Genomic DNA, 21,349 nt, shown 5'->3' with positions numbered 1-21,349 from the left:
AAGTTCTACTTAGATGGGGAAGATGCAGGTTCAGGTGCCTGGGTGAGAGCTCTAGTTATTTTCTCATCCTAAATATCTCATAGTTCACTGAAGAAAAAATGAGACCATATTTGCATTATTTGGTAGAAGTTACATAGGAAATTACTAAAGAAAAAGTAAGAGTGTAATATATGTAGAATTCAATCTAAAATGTATAAGTACAAAGGAAATGGAATAACTTACAGGACAGTAAACAAAACCATCACTTTTGTCATCAACAAAAACTAATTTGGATCCATTGGGATCTGGGAAGATTTTTCTCACACCAACAGAATGCCGATACTCATTGACATACTGCCAGTCTTCAATGTAAAAATACCGAATAACGCCAATCTAAGAAATAGTGAGAAGGAAAGGGAGAGAGAATGAACAAACATAATAGTAATAGAAAAATTTATCAAAACATAAATCATATAAAATATAAACGTATTATTTGTTATCCATATTTGACTTGCAAAAGACATTTAATCTGAAAACCTATCAAATATACTGTATACCCTTCACTGAAATCACTGTCCTTGTTAGTAGAATAGGAATAAAGGCAGTAAAACATTTTTCAAAATGGAGCAATATAAACTTTGGTATCCTTCAAGGTTAGGTGTCTTTTAAACTAGATCCTACATACTATAGGAATAGAAGTGAGTTGTGAGCTGGTAATCTTTGCTGATGGCACTTAATTACTTAATTACTATTGGTGCTTTGAAAAGAATTGGGTAAATGAGCATTAATATAGTAACTGTTTTTTATTTAGTAACCGTGAGAGCAAATCTAATTTTGTTTTCCTTGACTGCATGCAAAATGAAGAGCAGAATGAAAGTATCTAGAATAAAGGAAGTTCAAAACAAGTACACACCTTGGGCAAAAACTCCTTATTTCACATAAATTCTGAATGGGATCTCTGTTGGCAATGACTAGTCAGTAAAGAGATTTGGAGTGTGTAAATCTGTTTGATAAGAATGTTGACTCAATGTCTGTTTCCAGTGAAAAAAGGTAAATTCCATGCTATGGATCCTTAGTATATAACTATATTTGAAATGTTTTGTGGTATTCTGGATACCACATCTCAAAAAAAAAAAAGTTAATGCAGAAGAGGTGAAGAAAAGGTCAGCCCAAACGATCAAGCAGTGAAGCAATTTCTTTGAGGAAATACATATTGGGGAATATTTAGCTTAGAAAAAATGTAAAGAGAAATGGTTTGCAGGATATAAAACTATGGAAAATATGGCACCATCAAATTTTCTAGAACAAAATGTTGTGATGCCAAGCAATTTGAATGGCCTCAAAAGGATCTAGACAAGTTCATGGAGTATGAAGTTATCATCTGTCACAATCAGTGATACAGGACTAACAACAACAGCAGATAATGTGGGCTCAAGACGAAGGACTCTCTCATGTCTACACTCTGGACATCGCCTTTTTCTAGGCATCTGATTCACCACTGTAAAAACAAAATGCTAGATGAGACACCCTGTTCTAGCAAAGATGTTCTGGTCAACATTTTAGGGCATGGGTGAAAGGCAAACAGGTTTTCTATCAAAAAGACAGTTTCCCTAACCCTTGCAGGAATTTAACATGGGGCAGATTCAAAATTCTCAAATGCTGTGCAGATATACTTCCCTTATACTGCTGCAAAAACAACAGGAGGTTTGGCATTTAAGTGCAAGCCTCATGACTGAAGGGAACAAGCAGACATGCAGGACAAAGTAAACACTGGCCCCCTTCCTGTTGCTGCTTCTGTTTGAAGAAAGACCATTTTACCAATAAAGGGAATCTTCAAATTGTTTACCAAACAAGCCAAAATCTGAGAACAGACTGGAATATGAGCTCAAGGATTTACTTTCTTGAAGCCCTTATCCAGCTGTTTACAAGTACAGATTTCAGGAGAGACCAGGGACTGTCCCCCACTTCACTGTCTGGAGAGGCTCCACAAAATTGGGTTCTAAAGGTTGACCTGGGATACTCATTTTTTATTTCTGCAGCAAAAGATCCCTCCTACTTTTCTCCTATTCTATATTAGCTGAGAGAGGCTACCTATTGACAGATACTCCAAGATTCCTGCCAAGTAGGTTCTAGCAGTATCACAAAATCTGACTGCAAAAAGGTGACAGTAATATAAATAGCAAACAACACTGCTGTAATGATATGGAAGTTGAAAAAGATACATACTTACATCAGTACCATAGATGAGGAACTCACTAGTTAAAGAATGGCACAAAATTTTACTTTTATCATCTGTATCTGGGAAGAGTCTAGTCTCCCGTTCTTCCTGAGTATTTGAACGTTCACTTTCTATCTGAAATAAAAACAAAAACTTTTTGTTTCAGAATAAGTAGTTCATAGATTTTATTAGTCCATAATTTCAAATTAAGGAAATCAGTAATCATCTCAATCTTATCCTTTCTTGTTATTAAAAAGTCACCAGCTAAAATCTTAGGATTTTTCAAACCAAACCAATAGAATTATATATTTGGCCCGCAATTCTATACCTTAAATTTACATGTTCTAGTGACTCTAGCTCCTTGTTTTCTCACCGGCTACTAAATGGAAAATGTAATTGCTTTTTCATCTTGTTTGGAGTAAAAATCATCTTACTGTTGTGTTGGATATAACAGAAGTTTCTGGCTCAGATTTCTGCTTGCAGTTTCAATGGGTCTTTTTAGTCATACTTCATACAAACTTCTGGTGATTCAAAATTCTTAACATACTTACCATATGCAACTGAACTTTACCATCAAAAAGTGCAGCGGCATAATCAGAATTAAGACACATACTGGCTACCGTTCCCAGATATTCCATGTCCTTGAGCTTTTTTACACCTGCAAAATTTTAAATATATATATATATATTTGTTTAGCCTATCTTTAGCAATTAAAAATACTGAACATTTGACAGAGCAGGTTCAACTTGTGAAGCTTATGACTATCTAACAGATGCAAGGATGAAATATCACAACCTCAGAAATGCTTATTCTACTTTATTTTTTTCTACTCTCTAAATTATAGTTTACTTTAACATGTCATATAAATTATTGGTACAAAAGAGCATAGCATAAAGCAGTAAATAATGACATTTTATAAGATGAGCAGTAATTAAAAAATGCAGCAATGAAACACTATTGAGAAATAATGGAATTTGAGGTTTACTTACTGCTCTCTCCAAGAACATAAAACCATGCCCGATTATTCATGCCCACAGCCAAGTGATAATGACCAACTGCAACGAAGTTGGGCTCAACTTCCACAGAAACTGTTATTGGTAGTTCCTGCCAAGACAGACCACATTGCTTGTGCTGAGGACTCAGGATGGTAAATCAAAACCTTTATCCCCATATAAACTTTAAAAACGCATAAAGTGCCATACACTTTCAATGTGGTTGGCCACTGTGACTTCAAGAAGGGAGGTGAGATACGCGATCCGTGTGCTATACGAGTCTCCAAGAATGGGCAGGTTTGTTAAGAACACATGGATGAATCCTCGCTTGGTAGACACTGCCAGCAATTGCCCATCGTCTGTCCATGCCAGCTGATCTAGACCTAAAATGTTAATGATATTACGTTGAAAAGGAGTGCTTGTCTTGGAAAGCCAAAAAACAATGAAGATTTTACACAAAAGCACATTTTGCAAACCCCTGTATCTTTGAGCTGCCTTTGCCACAGTAGTTACAAATTCTGGATGTTATAGCCCTAACTCGTCCACAGGCTGGCAAGTTAGGAAAGACTCTTAGGGAGTAACTTTTAGCATGTTTACACTTGTATTTACTTATTTATAAATGCATACATTCCCACAGCTTTAGGGATATTATAAAAACACACATATAAAACTAACATAAAAACTACATATTAAAAATCTCAGAAACACTAAAAGGACTGGATAGAAAGGCAGGTTTAATTCCTCTCCCAAGCAGTAATAAGGAGGGAGCCTATCCTAACCTCAACAGACATTTATTTCACACTAAGGGTCCCATCATGGAAAAATCATAACTTGCTGCTGATACTAAATGAATCTGTGGTGGGATCTGCAAAAGGGGACCTGCTGCGGTGCTAATCCTGCAGGATGGACTGTACAGAAATAGGCAGTCCTGCAGGCAATTTGGGCCTAAGACATGTGTTTGGTTATAATTTCTTACTTATTCGATGGAAACAGAAGTTCTTTTAAAAACTGTAATTACTGTATAAAGGTAGGGAGCACCCCTGGGGTTCCTCAAGTCCGCAGATCTAATGATTCTCCAAGTTTGGGACAAATTGCACCAGTACTTTGGCTTGCATGATCCCCTCCTTCCCTTCACACACACGAGGGAAGATATTGAAATCTGCTACTTCCTAAGGATCCTGATCTGAAGGATGCTATAACTTCAGCAAACTACTTTTTGCTTTATTCCAATGTAAGCGCCCACTAAGCTTTATTATTAACTGAAAGCTGAAACAAGTGGAGTATGAAACATGTGAGGTCAAATTTGGTACTGTTCATTCTCAGTCCTCCAAAGACACTTCAGAAAAGCTCAGCACTGAGTAGGTACTGAAAATCAGTCTTGCTTGATCCAATGCAAACACTTAATTTGGCAAACTATCAAATTGGGAAGTTGTCAAACCTTTATTTTCATCCTCTAAGTTTATGATTGCATACATTTCATTCAGATCTGACAAGTCATGAATCTTGATGCTAAAATAAAAGGAAAATCAATTTCTTCAGTATTTTTCATTTTAATAACAAACTACATAAAATCAATAATGTAATCACAGACATTTCTTAAGAGCTATGTTTTCAAAACTAAAGTGATAACATTGAATAAAAAATTCATAAACTCTCACAGCTAAACCTTTACTATTGTGAAAATCATATGGAGTCACGCAGGGAGTCTTTCATTTGGATATTATGCTTGTTTAGGCCAGCAGTTCTCAAACATTTTGGTCTCAGAACCCTTTACATTCTTAAAAATGACTGAGGACCCCAAAGAGCATTGGTTTATGTGGGTTATATCTATCTATATTTATTGTATTAGAAATTAAATCTGAGAAATTTTAAAATATTTATTTATTTAACTTCACAGATCCCATGAAAGATTCTAGGGGACCCCCAGGTGTCCCCAGACCACATTTTGTGAACCACTGGCCTAGGCCTTCCTTTGCCCAGATTTGAGAAGACAATGGAAGCTTTCCAGTTCATATAGACATTAAGGAAGCAACACTCATCAGATGCTGCATCCAGTTGTGAAAAACAGCATCCTTCCTTCCAAAATTCAGAAACTTCTTATACTGGAAAATGACAGTATTAAATACAGAAATATATTATACCAATCAAAAGACTTCTGTTCAGAATGAGAGTCCTAAATCAGAATTGGGACATAATTCCCAACCCAACAAAACCTGCCATATAGTAGGTTCAGTATGGATGCTTTGATGATGATGATGAGCCGCCTATCACAGGTCCTTGGGAAGGACTCGACAGGTGGACAAAAATGCCAAATCCAATCTAAACATCTGGCTGACTGTACAATCAGCCATAATAATTTATTAAACTTGTAAGCTGCCCAACTCTTAGCAACTCTGGGCAGCTCACAACAAAGAAATTACAATAAAACAAAAAATAAAGAAAAAAGATGACAAGCATGATGGAGTGAGAGGTCTCACTCTCTCTTGCCTAAGGCCTGGGTGAATAGCCAGGTCTTCATGGCTTTTCTAAACAATAGCAGAGTGGGTGCCATTCAGATCTTGGGGGGAACCTCATTCCAGAAGGCAGGAGCTGCTACAGAGAAGGCGCAATTCCAGGGTCCTGAGAGATGACATTGTTTAATTGAAGAAACCTGGAGCACACCAACCTTGCAGGATTGAATTGGCCAGGCAGGTGTTATGGGAGACCAGGCCCTATGCCATGTAGGGCTTTATAGGTAATTTGGGGGTCTTCCTGGAATTGCACTGAGAAGCAAATTGGCAACCAGTACAGCTCATGAAGCAGAGATGTTACATGGACATACCAAGGTATCGAAAGCCACTGAGAGATAAAGGAACACAAGGATGGGTGCACCACCGCCATCCTGGCTCCGCCATAGGTCATCAACAAGTGCAATCAAGGCTGTCTCAATATTAAATGCTGGCCTGAAACACAACTGAGATGGGTCAAGATAATCTGTTTCACCAAGGGTTCTCATCAGCCACAGATCGACCACCTTCTCAATAACCTTCCCCCAAATGGGAAGGTTGGAGACTGGTTGGTAGTTGACAAAAAACATTGGGTCCAAGAATGGCCTCTTGAGGAGGGGGCACACACTGCCTCTTTCAAGGCAGGAGGTACCATCCCCTCCCTTAGAGAGGCTGACACCACAGCATGGACACAACTACGGGTCACCTCCTTGGGCACTTTTATGACCCAAGAGGGGCCCAGATCCAGTAAACAGGTGGCTGAGCTGACAGCACAGAGAACTCTGTCCACTTCCTCAAACACATCCTCAAGCACAGAGAACTCTGTCCCTGGCTCAAACACATACCAGATCACATCTCCAGACCTTGCCCCAGGCACCTCAGCCTGTTCTGCCCAGTCAGAGTTCAAGTCAAAGTGAATCTGAGTGACTTTATCCATCAGATAGCTTAAATAATCCTCACAGTGGCCCAATTGATGTTCCGAGGTGCCCTCCCTACCCAATGGGGACAGGGTTACCCTAACAAAGCTGCTGGACAGCTATCAGCAGCTGCAATAAGAGTGGAGAAATACTGTCGTTTTGCCACTGTTATCACTATGAGGTAATCCCTAATATGGACTTTGACCTGTGTCCTGTCAGACTCACTTTGAGTCTTCTCCCAGTGGTGCTCTAGGCGTCACTTCTGGTGCTTCATCTCCTGGAGCTCCTCAGTAAACCAAAGGGCACTCCAGGATTGGCACACAGGAAGAAGCCTCATAGGAGTGACACATTCCAGGCAGCAATTAGGACCTTAGCCAAACCACCCACCAGATCATCAGGGAAAACCCCAAGCTCTCTGTGGAACGCCATGGGATCCATCAATCGGGCCAATCAAACAGGGCCTGTAAATTCAAAAGTATTTGCGCTAGCTAAAAGAAGGTATTTTCTTTAATGTTTGTGATTCTCAAGAATTGAGGAGAATAGAACTCTGTACCTCTGAGCTTCATGGAGTCCAGATCCAGGTGTTGCAATGGTCCGGCTTGAGAGCTCCAACATGCTATACAACTCCAATTATGGTGTTTTAATTATGCATTTTATTGAATTGTATTATATACATTTTTAAATATTATATATTTCAGTGTCTTTTATTGTAAACTGCCCAGAGAACTTTAGTTATCAGGCAATTTAAATATTTATATAAATAAACAGATAAATAAACAAACATGCACCTACGTCTTCTCCATCTCCATTCATCTGGTGTGTGTGTGTGTGTGTGTGTGTACACAGTATATATGTTTTCGCTCCCTCTGTACTGAAATAAACACAACCAGTACTCTGAATATATAAGATTCTTATGTATGCTATAGGGCACACAAATTCAGGGCAAGTCTTTTCATAGACTTAAAAGATTCTGCGACAATGGCAATTTTGTTATTCAAATGGTCTTACATGAAAATATTATGCCTCACCAGTTATCTCCACATGATGCAGCTTTGTTTAATGATTCAGATATTGCAATGCTGGTCAGGTAATCTTTATGATCAGAAGCTTGGAAGATCTCATGGCCAATCTCTTGAACGTGTGTTGAAATCACCACAAAATAGCCAAGCGAAAAACCAATCATGATATAATTCTCACCATACCTGCGAAGTTAATAAATATTCCAAAAAACGACAAGGCATCACAGCTACTGAGAGAAATAATGCAGAGCTAATATTGAATTGTGAAATGGCTGAAGAATTGAAAGTGACCATAGAAACAGAAGGATTATCTAAAAAGTTAATTTGTCATTACCAGGAGGTAAGGTGCTTAGAGAGGCTCAATTGCAAATCTCTTTTCAAGGATACTGGATTTTAGCTTGTAAAATATCCAAACCTCTAACTAAATGTAACAGCCAAAACCCAAAACTCACTTTAAAATTATGAAATAAACTTCCATGGGCTGACAAAGTGGGTTTCAGCTCACAAAGCTTACGCTATAATAAAATATATTCATTTTTAAGCTGCTACACAGTATTCTTGTTTTTGTTGGCTTGGGGCGGGGAAGGGAGTCATGATGTTTGGGGATGGCTCATGCCCTAGAGTGCTCATCGCATACAAGGACTGAATTATCATCCGCCATCTGGATTCCATTTTCATCTATAATTGTTTGCTTGTAACTGCATTTTTAGATATTGTATTTTTATATATTGTAATTTTATTGTATATTTATTGTTTTATTGATTATTGTTGTAAACCTGCCAGAGTCCCTCTGGTGGGAGGAGATGGGCGGTGACAAATTCGATAGATACATAGATAGACAGACAAATAAATAAATAAATAACATTCATTTTTAAGCTCCTACATAGTACTCTTCTTTTTGTTGCAACTAATATGGTCACTTCAGAGAAACATTAATAAAGATATTTTACTGGTTACTTACAATTTGTAAGATACAATGTTCCCGTAACGTTGTTGAAATGCTAGTTCAATTGGGTTTTCTGGATCTTTGAAGTTATAAAAATATAATGTTTTTTGTGCAACTACAATGCATACCTGATAAAAAAAGAAAGATACTGAATGAGGCCAACATTATTTGCAGTACAAATTCTAACAAAGATGAAGAGCCACACTTTCTTCTTCTCTTTCTGTAACGTGTACCTTCTGAGTGTGTTTCTTGTACAGAGCGCCTCAAATAAGTGCTACAAAGATTGAAACAGAACTGTCCCAAGGACACCATGTAAAAACTTGACACAGGCATAATGATATTAAACTCACCATGGTATCTGCCTCCCCATTCTCCTTCTCTGTCTAGTTTAACAATGGTTTAATGTTATAGTTGGACTAATGTTAAAACAGAAAGTCCCTTTTCCTCAGAATCTAACCTGGGGTTTAGTTTTGCAGATTCTACCTAAGAGAAAGCTTGACTGATGTCAACAGTGGTTAATGTAACGATTTATAAGATCGTGCTGGTAGGCCAAGGATCAGAATAGTCTAGCACCATGTTTCCATAAAATATAAGCTAGTTAATTATGAAAGCCACTTAAGTTCAAACACCTCCCCACCTCCATAACTGAGATACTGCTTTGAAAGAGAGACAAGCTTAGGGGAAATTGTGCAACATTCTGAATGAATACAAACCAGGAAAACAAATTATTTTGCTGGGTGACATGAACAGATGTGGGGGAATGAGATAGGAGAGTACAGAAAATATGACTGGAGCTTCAGGGGCTCAAGAATGAATGAGAATGGTGACTGTTTAATGAGTACCTGGTTAAAAAAAGAGGTTGGTTTTTTCAATATCTGGTTTAAAGCATCAGTCTATTCATACACACACACACACACACAAACATGCATAGCAGAGGAATGAATTTACAGCTAAAAGCATGATTGATCTGATTGTTTAGGTTGAATATAGAGAGAACAAGTGAAGGATACAAGCTTGGTGAGAAGTTCCGAAAGTGGAAGAGAATATTTTCTGGTGGTGTCAAGAGTGGATTTTAGAAGGAAATAGACATGGAAGAAAAGGAAAGAAGAAATGAAAGTAAAATGACAGCAGGATGAGAAATTACAAGTCCTGTATAAAATAATATTAGAATCTAGATTCTCCCAATAGAATGAGTAGAAAATAAATATAAAGAAAGTATTTTAAAAAGAAATAGTTTATTAACAAATGTTGAAGCCAAACTGAATGACAACAAACCAAGCTTGAGATTGACAAATGCACAAGTGTTAATTTTTGCCAGTCTTAAATCTGTAGTAGCAAAGATACATACCTCTTATGAAATGACTTAAAATGGAAATATGAACATGACATTAGGGCCAAAAGTCAAATGGAAGAGGAGGATGACTGCATTTTTAAAGAAAACTTTCAATCATACAACTGGGAAAAGCTGTAGCTTAGTGGCAGAGTATATACTTCACAGCAAAGGTTTGCAGGTTAAATTCCCCAAAAGCAAGCTGCCATATTAAGAATCATGGCAACAAATGTTGGTTTTGTTGTGCAGAACATAATCTCAACTGAATTTCTCAGTGTTAACTTTTTTCTTTTTCTTTCTTTTTCAATGACCTTTGATCTCAGCAGATGAAGTAAGCCTGATGTAATATAGTTCTAGCACTGCCATTAATGACTTACTGTGGTCTCATTTCCTCCTGTTCTGTCATCAGTCTTCATCACTATGAACTCCATATCACTGGGCTCTCCTCTCACTGCTGTCTGCAAGAATAAGACTCCAGATTAATTTAATTTATAGTATCTCTGTAAAGAGCTATACTAATAGGAAAATGACAGAAATAAGGCACTAACATGGTTATCAAGGAACTATCAATACCATTTCAAGAACAGTTTTAGGCATTGACTGGATTTCTGTATTGCTCCAAGACATAATTTGGCTTAGTTTTGTGTGTTTATGAAAACCCGTTCAATCAAGGTTTATTTAATAATTATGGTTAACCTAGTTTAGTATGGTGTGTGAGTCTAGCCAGTGACTAACCTGTTGATAATGTAATGTCTCAAATGCAGCCTTTGTATTTCTCTGTTTTATAAAGCCCTTTGCTTGCTTTAATCAGAAGTCACCATTAGGAAAGAAAGAATAGGACACCTATATTAGTAAGTCCCAAACATAAACAGTTGAGTCTTCCTGAATCTGGGTGGCTTCAACAGTAATAGTAGTAGTAATTTATTTGATTTTCAGAACCCTATGGCACATCAAGAATTAAGACTGGACAGTTAAGATTTTATTTCAAAATTTAAGACAAATATTTATGCAATAACACTACAATATTAATTTTATGTATAGACATTTAGCTATTAGCATAATGTATGGATGCATGTACTTTTATTGCTCTCGCCCCCAATAAACAGAGAACGCTGACAGGTAATAATGAAGGGACAGGTTACAGATCACACTAAATCAAAGCCAAACAAGGCACATTACAACTTAATTCTACATATGAACCCAGTCATTAACTGTAGTGATTTTTTGAAAAAACCCTCTGGGGTTTGCAATCACTAATGAGATTTTAAGGCTGATATAATCAGTGTATGGAACTTGGAACTTCTACTAGCAGACGTTTCTCCAATAAACAGTAAAATTCTAATGAAGGTAAGATTTCATTATTCTTGTACATTAAACAAGTGGCTGGATCTAGATTTTGGGTAAAACTAGGCTGATAGCAGATTTCAAAAACTCCTCTTCCCACGAGAGGTCCTCAAGCTTCTACCTTGAAACATTACATTAAGGCTCACTCATAGAAGGTCAGTAACATGAGGTAGTATCTAGCTGATTTTGGCTAAGCTTAAAATCTAAGCTTAAAAACAGAAAACAATTAAGCAAGATTGGACATGGTTGCTACATGGATGATGAAGATGATGAATTAGATTTATTATAGCTGCCCCAAAGGATGGAAGACCAGCAAAAAAAATCTCAGGGCTGCCGGCTAGGGTTAAAAAAAACTCAAGACGACTGTTGCAAATCATGTTCATATTGTTGCTTAGGAACCTACACAGATGTGTTTATGTACTCACTGGGAATCAACTTGACTCAGGGGCTTTTTTCTCTTTTTACCAGAGAAACTGCCTCGGCAGATCTCACACACTCTAGTCCACCCCATTCAGCAGGAAACTTGAACCTTCTGGGTTTTTTTTAGCGTTAGGGGTGCCTGTTTTACCAACTCAACTGCATAAAACTCAGTGTGAATCCAGTTCAGGGCATTTTACACACAATGGTTAATTATGTGTGTGCATATTTTGCATTTATCACCTGTAATTCAAAAGCAAACCCTAAAATTTCTGAGATGGGTGGCTATAGAAAACAAACAAACAAACAAAATAAAATAAAATAAACTAGGATGTATATAACTGTTTTGGGAAACATATTAAGAAAAATACTGAGTAAATGGAGAAATAGTAGAAAGGGACTGTTTCCTATACTTTTTCATATCTTGTGCATAAATATAAAATATAAGTTTATTACCACTCTGATAGTGTCGCCTTCATGGTTGCTAATTGTTATTAATTTGTCTTCACCGCCTAATGCTATAAATTTTCCATTGCTCCAACAACCACAAGTGATCCGTTTGGTGTGCTTACCTGGTAAAAGAAGACAGACAAGAAGAAAAATCACCAACGTTTGCTTTTTAACAACAAGTCTTTATGGTCCAAAACCAATTTTCAAACTTCTTTACGAGGAGACACATTTGAAATGCATCAGAAGACTAATAAAATATAATACCTGATTTATAACCGAAAAATAGAATCAGTGAGAATGTTGCAACAGATTCTACAAGCACAAGCACAAAATTTGGCCATTTTTAAAAGTGAGAACAGAGAGTTTGTTCATAAAAGGAGAAAAACCTAACAAGCATTTCAGAGGAATGTGATAATGTGATAGTGTAAATTCTTTATTGAGATCCCTATAAAAGGTGCAATATAAATGATGTGTCCAATAGTTTTGATTGCTTCTAATCCATGAAAGCGTACATCAAACACATTCATTTATTTTGTATTACTGAGTTCTCCCTTAAGCAGAGCTGATGAAAGGACCTTATTTCAGGCCTTAAATATTGCTCTCCAATTTAAATAGCAGGTTTGCGGGGCGCATAGGAAGTTTTCAATCCCTTTTTTTTTTGGTGTGCCTTTGAGTCAATATTAACTCCTGGCAACTGCCTGGACAAGTTCCTGCAGTTTTCTTGGCAAGATTTCGGAAGTGGTTTTCCCTTGCCTGCTTCCTCAGGCTGAGAGAATGTGGTCACCCAGCTGGCTTTGTGCCTAAGGCCAGACTGGAACTCACAGTCTCCTGGTTTCTAGCTTGGTGACTTAACCACTACACCAAACTGGCCCTCTTGTGTCCACATTAGATAGTCTATATCAATTTGCATTTACATGTCTGTATTGCATTGTACAGGTAACTCTCCAGCCCTCTTTTAGAGCATAGATACCAAAAGCCTTGGTGAGAGACAGATCACAGAATACCTGTCCCAGTCAAAATTGCCTGGTCAGTCAGCACTTTTTTTTTTGCCTGAATACAAAAAAATACATATCTATGTATATAAAGCCCTTTATTTCTTCCACAGCATTAGCTTCAAGTGCCCAATTGTATGCCCTTGATCTTTTAGCAAAGACCATATTCTCAGTATTATAATTAATTACAAACTGGGCATTAGGGCAGCATTGCCTATCCACTTTCAAGGCTCTCCTGAGGCCGATGGGTTGTGAGAGCATCATGGAACTATCTCCATAAAGAAAATAAGCAGTTACTCTCTAATTTGGGAGTATGCATATCCATTTCCTTGAGATACTTCACCAAAGATTTAAAATAAAACTGCAAACAAACACACAGATGTTGAAAAGTGGGGGAGCCACACTTGACTTGTTGGGAGTTTAGAACAGGGCTAGAAATTTCATCATTAGCACTACCTCTACCTCTCAAGGTTGCATTTCTATGTAAATTACAAATAAGTAGTAACAAGTACCTGACATAGAGGAGTTTTTAAGTTTATCCCATGCTCTTATTTTAGAAACAGAGACAAAATATCAACTTGAAATGAGTAAAGTCTGATTGGAGAGCTGTTCTGGGTTTAATGGCATAGTTTTCAACCAAACGTTGCAGTATACGATCTTATTCCGCAGTGGAATGTCCCATGCAAAATCCAACCGGTTCTTCCCCTTGATACATCCAGTTCAATCGCTTCCAAAATGAGTGTTTCATATATAATTTATTGATACTGTTCAGGAGACTTATAGGTCTATAATTTGGGGGGGCATCCCTATTACCTTTACTGTAAATAGGGAAGACAAATGCTGTGCCCCAATCACTGGTAGATGGGCTACTTGTTAATAAAGGCATAGAGTAATGCCAGAATTGGTCCATGCACTGCATTTGAACATAAATGGCATCTGTCCACAGTGAAAAGTTTTGCTTTCTGAAGATATTAAACAAAGCTCGGGTGTTAACAATTAATTTAAATAAGCACATTCACTTTTATAATTATCACATTGCCCAAGAAACTGCTGTTTATTAAAATAAGCACAAGAATTTTGGCAACTATCACAGTAACTTTTATGAAAATAGATGCCCTTGATGAATTTCCCTATTGCATATTACTAAACTGACAGATATGATTAATCCTTTTAAACAGAACTCTACATGGGTGGATTAGAAATATAAGTAATTAATTAATTAACTAGTGATTAACTTTGTGAATAAAATTCTGCTTTGCTTTCCACACATAACATTCTGTTCTCAAGGAAAATGCTGGGAAAATAGTGCCCTGTCTCCAAAACATGGAGTGCATATGTTTCTGGCTTGAAAAAGTGAAAGAACTGTGATAAATGCCAAATTCATTACAAGAACGAAGATCTGGACTAGCCCAAGATTATCAAGAAATTTGTTCTTTCAACCTGAATCGCTTTCAACAGGAATTAACTAATGCTTACTAAAGCTGAAACAAAGGAATGAAAAACAGACTCCAAAATGAATGAAAAAATGTCAGGCCAAAGGGACAACCTGAAAATGACAACTATCTAAATACTGCTTTGGAGATCCCAGCATTTGCCAATTTGTTGTAAGATGATAAAAGTGTTCCTAACACATTTGTCTTGGCTTTTGCAAAGGAAATATATCCAGCTTTATTTACTCAACTGAGACATTCCAGTGGCCAAATGCTGGAAGGAAAAGAGCATTTATATCTCTGCCTAACTATTCTGCAAGAAACTTTCCATGCAGGAAGAAATGCTGAAATATCTTGGGAATAAACTGTTTCTGCTTTTGTTTCTGAATCGGATGACTGAACTGTATTAAAGCGCAACTTTGTGTTCCTATTGACTGCAGCTGTGGTTTAGAGATTTCTACTTATTGGATACAAACTACTTCCCCCTCCCTCGTATTTGTTTTTTTCTGACTTGAACCTGTTCCATTTTTAAATACAACTCTTGAATAGTTAAAAAAAAACAAAACCTCTCTACTGTTTTCAAGCTACTGACCAAGGATAGGAATCTTGCGAGAAGTTTGGCGATTATATATTAGTACATTTCCTTTAGCTGTTCCAGCAGCTAGTAAGGCTTCAGCTTTTGACCAACGTAAGAAAGACATTGGTTCCCTGGAATATAAAAAATAAAAATAAGTTCTGCCCAATTAAAGAATATTTAGTTGATTGCAAATTTATTTTTGAGGAATAAACAGTAAAATGAAAAAGTCCATGTATCAAGATCAGAGCATATAACTAGCATTTCAATTATAATTAAAGTAATAGAAAATGTAGCATAAAATATGTGTATAATATTTATCAGCAGTTCTAATGTGTGAACTATTCATAAGATTAACAGAAATTAGAACAATAAAAGACTCTCATATCAAACCCCATACATTGAAATGACCAAATTCAAAATTAACATTTACAACTTGATAAATTCTTTAAAAATATAGATATTATCCCTGGTTAAAATTAATTGTTTTTCTGAGAGAAGCAAGGAAATGAAATAAGATGCAGGAAACATAATAACCCAAGGAGGTGACTTTGGGGAAACTATCCAGAAACCATTAAGACAACAAGAGGTACAGAAGCATGTGCTAAGACCAAGGTGAAGGGAAAGTATTAGAAAGAGACTGGACCCTGACTCCTGAGGTGCAAGAGGAAGGGAAGGGAAAACACAGGTAGACTTGCAACATTCTCTTATTCTAGCCTTTCTCAAGAAAGTATAGTTCCAATCTTCTTGTGGAATCTGTTTCCTGATCTGGGCAATCTTGAAGGGCTGACAGTCAAAAAATGTATGTATCACAAAATACAAGGCAAAGTCTCATCTAGACTCCCAGTATCTCCTCTGCTACTCCAGTTTATCCCTTTCTTTTTTCTAGCTGGGTAGGTTTGTTTCTGCACAAAGTATTAGACAGCTATCAGCTGCCATTTTTGTTTTTGAAGAATGCCTCTAAAGCTTATATGCAACCTGGAGGCATTCTTATCAGCAATAATGTTCTTGAATCTTGTGTTATTCTAAAATGCACTAACTTTCTGTGTATTTATTTGGGTATATAATTCAAATAAATTAAGCCAGGTGGGGTAGGAAGCCTACCAGGAGCCAATGTCCATGGGCACAATAATACCCCTTACCACTACTTTGGAGTCCCAGATATATATGTCCACTTCTTGCACATGACTGTGCAGGGGAAACCTTTACCTTTACCTTCCTGCCTCAACCTGATAAACTCCAGATACATTAGTCTGTAATTTCCATTCCTCCAACCAACATCTTCAATGGTAAGAATGAGGGTACAATGCTAAGGAAAGGCACCAGATTGGGAAGATTGCATTAATTAAACCATTCTCTCAATCTAAACTCTCCATTGCATAAAACTGGCCTATCTTAAAAGAAGTTGTATTATTACAGCAATGTGTGTAAAATACTGAAGATTCTCTAAAAAAAACTTAAACAAATACCAGTTACTACAGAAATATTGGTAAACATCAAGGAAACACCCTTCAAACAATGATTAAATTAAAAGGATACAGGTCAGCATAAGCAATACCTAATGAGTGGAAGATCTATAACTATTGAAGAACTAACAATTATATGCTGCACTTCTTTCCATTAATAATAATATATACTCTTATAAACTATGTAGAAACCCTCAGATTCATTGCAATAATTTTTTCTTACTTTCAGATTGCTCAACAACAGAAGAGTAGTTTGGAAGAAAGCTTTAAGATCCAGCAAGACATACGTATTTGCTCAATGGTCTGTATTTTAAAGAAATTTATTCAGATGATTGAAGAAATAAATACATGCCCTTGTTGTCCAAACTGGCATGTGTTAGTGAGGTCAACACTAATTCATGATAAATTAAATCCTCTTTGGCAAATAATGTATCATTTATGATCTCTCTCACTTAAATAGAGATCAGCTCCCTGTATTAATTTTAAGATATAAATGGGATATGTATTTTTATTTGATACTGAAAAGGTGCTCCAGATTCCTTATTTTTAGCACAAGTTTTTACCTTGCACTAAAAAAAACAACCAGAAATACCTGTTATCACCTTTTCAGCCTAAAAAGTCATTTAAAGGGATACATGCATCTGATGAAGTGAGCTGTAACTCACAAAAGCTTATGTCTTTTAATAGTATTTGTTAGTCTGAAAGGATGCTACCAAACTCCTGGTAGATTAATATGGGACTCCCCCTACAATTACCTCATGCTGGTATCCATCAAACTGGTTTTATTTGTGTTGGCATCCCACAAATAAATAGCACTGGATTTATCAGCAATAATTGCTAAAATATCTCCATCTTGGTCCCAATCCATAGCGATGCAGTTCCTAAAGAAGCACAAAAATGTCTAAATGCTCTTTAATAAAACATCATTGGTTTATTGAGTATCCTAGTCATATTTTATAACCTGCTCCCAAACCACACTTGAAAATACTAGCATGCTAGATGGAGAAAATCTAACTGGGTAGATACTTATTTTCAATGTTTTTCCTATCCATTTTAGATTATCTAACAAGTGAGATTTTAAATTTAGAGAACATCTAAGGTCATCAAATCAGATTTAAGACTTACCCTGGTAAGATAATTTCATTTCTCTTTTGACCGTGGCGATCAAAGATTTTTACAGTGTGACTGTATCTTTAAACAAATAAGGAAAAGTTTATAAGAATTATAATAACAACATTTTTCACATGCATCTAAAAACAGTGAATCGTTTTTCATGAAAAAAAAATTTGCATCTCTTTGGAAGAATATAAATAAGGAAACACAAGCAATTTTCATTCCACACATTACAGTTCTGCAAAGTAAAATCTAGGAACCTTAAATCATTTTTATCTTACCCTGTAACAGCAATGTAGTTTCCTAATGTTTTTTGCCAAGCAAACTGCACAGGGGCACTAGGTGCATCCTTTTCTGAAAGGGTAAATATGCGCTATGGAAAGAGAGTGATAATTATAAATTTGTAGTCTTTTTTAATGCCTTATTTCAATCTACAGAACATGGCTCATCCATATAAATGCCAGTTCACAGCACTGTCTTTCTGGCAGGATAAAGAAACATAACATAGTAATACTTTCTGGGAGATATTAGCCCATCTGTAGAGCCAGTTTGGTGTTGTGGTTAAGACATCAGGCTAGAAACCGGGAGACTGAGTTCTAGTCCCACCTTAGACAGAAAGCGAGCGGGTGACTTTGGCCAGTCACTTTCTCTCAGCCCTAGGAAGGAGGCAATGGCAAGCCCTTGCCAAGAAAGCTGCAGGGACTTGTCCAAGCAGCCTCCGAGAATCAGACACAATTGAACGGATTGAAAAATAAATAAATAAGCCCATCCATGACTCAGAGTGAGCCCTCTACTGTCAAGGGAAGCTGAACCTGGATCTCCTGGGTTCAAATTCAACATCTAAATGAGTGCGCTGCATTGGCTGTTGCCAGACAACATTCATATATTAAATGTCATGTATTAAACGAAGGTCTTCAAGAAATGTAGCACAGTATGAAATCAAACAGATTAATTTGTTTAATGTGGCATAAATTTAGGTAGGCAGAAGTCTGTTCATTTAATTGCATGATGGTAATAGGCAATCATGTTCAAACTGCTCTCTGCTTTGCCTCAGAGCAAAGAGGAACTACGCACATTCTCTTTTGCCAAGTTACCAAGATGCCGTCCTCAAAAAAGTTGCTTATTTTTTTTCTAACAATCACATGTGTCCTACTAACTAGAAAAAATCTGATAGCAATATCTTCTCCTATAATTACAACTCTGTGTGGTGGAAAAACTTTGCCTTGAAGGCCTGCTTATCCAACCTGTCTTGTCCATGAAGCTAGAAAGGGGAGAGAGAAAAGATTACCGAGATCCATTTTGGAGTCTTGCAAAACACAGGGAGGGAAGTGTGCCTTGATAAGTACTGTAAACCAATTATTAAATTAGGAACACCGTGCTCGACAAATGCCATTGTACTTCGCGACTGTGTTGACACAACACGCTGTTAACCCTGTTACTGTTTTACCTGGGATGACACAATACACTGAACCCTAAACGGTCTGGGTTCACACAATCTGTCCCGTCGCAAAAACCAAAGCTTCACGTGTTGTGTGAATGTTGTGACGGGATCTTCACCGAACCTACAACAGGGGCCATTTCATTTCGCAATAAGCGTCCTCACGTATTTCTCTCGTAGCGGGGTCTGAGGCAGGCAGGAATTCAACAGCGTTCTCTCTCTCTCCTCCACACACCTATTCGCGTGCACTCCAGGAGGAAGGAAACGCCACCTGTTGAATAGCTGCCTGTTCTGAAAAACCGTGAAAGCTACAGGCCCCTGAGAGGGAAGGGGAAGACACGGCGCCCGTTACTACTAACAGAAACCGGGCTCAGCCTGCCAGCCGCGCGACGGAAGAGCCCCCGGCCGTCCCGGGATGCTTTCTTCACCGCCACAACGGCCCTTGGAGACCGGGTGAGGCGATTCTGCTCCCCCGGCCTCTACGGGGTGGGAACGCCCCTCTCGCGGCCCCGCGGCGGCGCTCCGGCTCCCTATCGCAGCCGCCCCGTAGTTTACCTGCATCTTTTTGCCTTCGTGACAGTCTTGCGTTTAAAAAGGGAGGGGGGGGAGGAGGACCGAAAGAGGTGCGCATGCGCATTCAACCGCCTGGAGTGTGGCTCCCCGCTAATAGCGTCCGCGTCACCCAGGAGATCGCGGCCCTAGAGATAGAAAGAGGACTAAATAGAAGAGTCAACACTTCTATGGAGTGATTATTTATTAGTGGGTAACAAATTAATGACTTATAGGCAAAGGGTGGCCTGCAGAAATGCAATCCAGCCTTAAAGATATAGGCATTCAACTAGTTTGTCGAAAGTTCGACCTATTTATCAATCAAAAAGACTCAGGTTAGGACAGGCCTCTTTGGCCTCTCCCTTTTGCACCAAGTTCACTATCACATTAACTGGTGGAACATCTCAACTAATGTCGATAACAAACGGGTGCCTGGCTCTTAATAATCATTATTTTCGAGTTTGGTAAATGATAATTATACGTGAGAGTCACGATGCGTCTCTACTTTTCTTGGCTCTAAGTACTTGGCGCGAGGAGAAGCATTGGGGGGGCGGGGCTACTATCGTCACTCCAATTGGAGCCCGGAGAGTTGGGGTCGTCGTGAACGGGCGAGGCGGGGGCGTAGATGGAGAAGGAGAATCATCACCACCACCATCATTTTATTCCGTAACAGAGAAGGATGGGAGGCATCTTGATAATTTAGATGTATTTTTTATTCCAGTGATGGTTCATCAGAGGAGTAGTTTCAGTCCCAGGTACTAAGCAGGGATCAAATCCACTCGCCCTTTTTTGGCCACAAAGATACATACAATCCAGTTCGGAGGAAATGCCAAATTCATCTCTTTTCCACCCAATTTTTCTATTGACTGACGATGCTCACCCCATGGCTCTGTTTGATGTCTGGAATATTATTTTCCTGGGGCAATGTGATATTACCGGGATAGGTGTCTTCTGTTTTGGAAGCTGTGGCGGATATGATTGAGACCAACTGCAGATTTAGTAAAATTATCATCATCTCTACAAGATTTCTAGGAATCACTTCCATCCCTAGGAATTTCTTTATATAGCTTCTCAATAAAAAATACAGAAATCACTTTGATTGATATGGGCCATCAAGTCACTGTTGACTTTTAGATTTTCTCCACATAGATTTTTTCCATGACAATCTTTCTGTAACCTGGTTCTCCAAGTCTTCCAACAGTGATTCATGTCCGCTGTTATTGAGTCCATCCATCTTGCTGTTGGTTGTCTTCTCTATCTTTCCACCCTGCCCAGCATTGTAAATATCTCGAAAGAGCTAGGTCTTCGCATTTGTACTTTGAGTGTAATTTGTAGGTTGAGTGAGAACTCTGTGTTGATTTTTTAGATGATTTGTTTTTCTTGGATATCCATAGTATTCCCAAGAGTCTTCTCCAATACCAAAGTTTAAAAGCATCAATACTCTTTCTATCCTGCTTCTTCAAAGTCCAACTTTTGCATCCATAGCGTCAGAGGGAAAACAGTTGTAGATATAGACATGTCACAGCATGTGAATATCTTTTCATTCCTACTTTATCAAATGCTAGTCTGTGGCATATTTCCTGACTGCCAACTACTTCTGAAAACATTGCCAAGAAAACTGCATGGAATTGGCCATTTAGTTGCCAGGAACAAATATTGAGTTGCAGACACACACACAACCACACACCA

At 37.8% G+C, this 21,349-nt stretch overlaps 1 protein-coding gene across 1 annotated transcript in view; it reads right to left on the bottom strand.

Moving 5' to 3' along the window:
* WDR19 (WD repeat domain 19) overlaps window positions 1–19,725 on the bottom strand; it is a 46,159-nt gene extending 26,434 nt beyond the window's left edge. The window contains exons 1-15 of the mRNA XM_063309645.1: window positions 19,667–19,725; window positions 17,955–18,046; window positions 17,686–17,751; window positions 17,316–17,441; window positions 15,113–15,228; window positions 12,105–12,220; window positions 10,265–10,345; window positions 8,573–8,685; window positions 7,621–7,794; window positions 4,628–4,698; window positions 3,400–3,572; window positions 3,187–3,301; window positions 2,749–2,855; window positions 2,210–2,332; window positions 223–372 (exon numbers count right to left, since the gene is read on the bottom strand). Of these exons, the coding sequence (XP_063165715.1) occupies window positions 223–372; window positions 2,210–2,332; window positions 2,749–2,855; window positions 3,187–3,301; window positions 3,400–3,572; window positions 4,628–4,698; window positions 7,621–7,794; window positions 8,573–8,685; window positions 10,265–10,345; window positions 12,105–12,220; window positions 15,113–15,228; window positions 17,316–17,441; window positions 17,686–17,751; window positions 17,955–18,046; window positions 19,667–19,672 (1,629 nt within the window). The 5' untranslated portion in view covers window positions 19,673–19,725. The remainder of the gene's footprint in view (window positions 1–222; window positions 373–2,209; window positions 2,333–2,748; window positions 2,856–3,186; window positions 3,302–3,399; window positions 3,573–4,627; window positions 4,699–7,620; window positions 7,795–8,572; window positions 8,686–10,264; window positions 10,346–12,104; window positions 12,221–15,112; window positions 15,229–17,315; window positions 17,442–17,685; window positions 17,752–17,954; window positions 18,047–19,666) is intronic.
* Window positions 19,726–21,349: the final 1,624 nt, after the last annotated feature.

This window comes from Candoia aspera, chromosome 8 (genome assembly GCF_035149785.1).
Source record: "Candoia aspera isolate rCanAsp1 chromosome 8, rCanAsp1.hap2, whole genome shotgun sequence".
Classification (NCBI taxonomy): Eukaryota; Metazoa; Chordata; class Lepidosauria; order Squamata; family Boidae; genus Candoia; species Candoia aspera.
The sequence above is the reverse complement of the archived record's forward strand: the minus strand, read 5'-3'. Positions and strand labels throughout refer to the sequence as shown.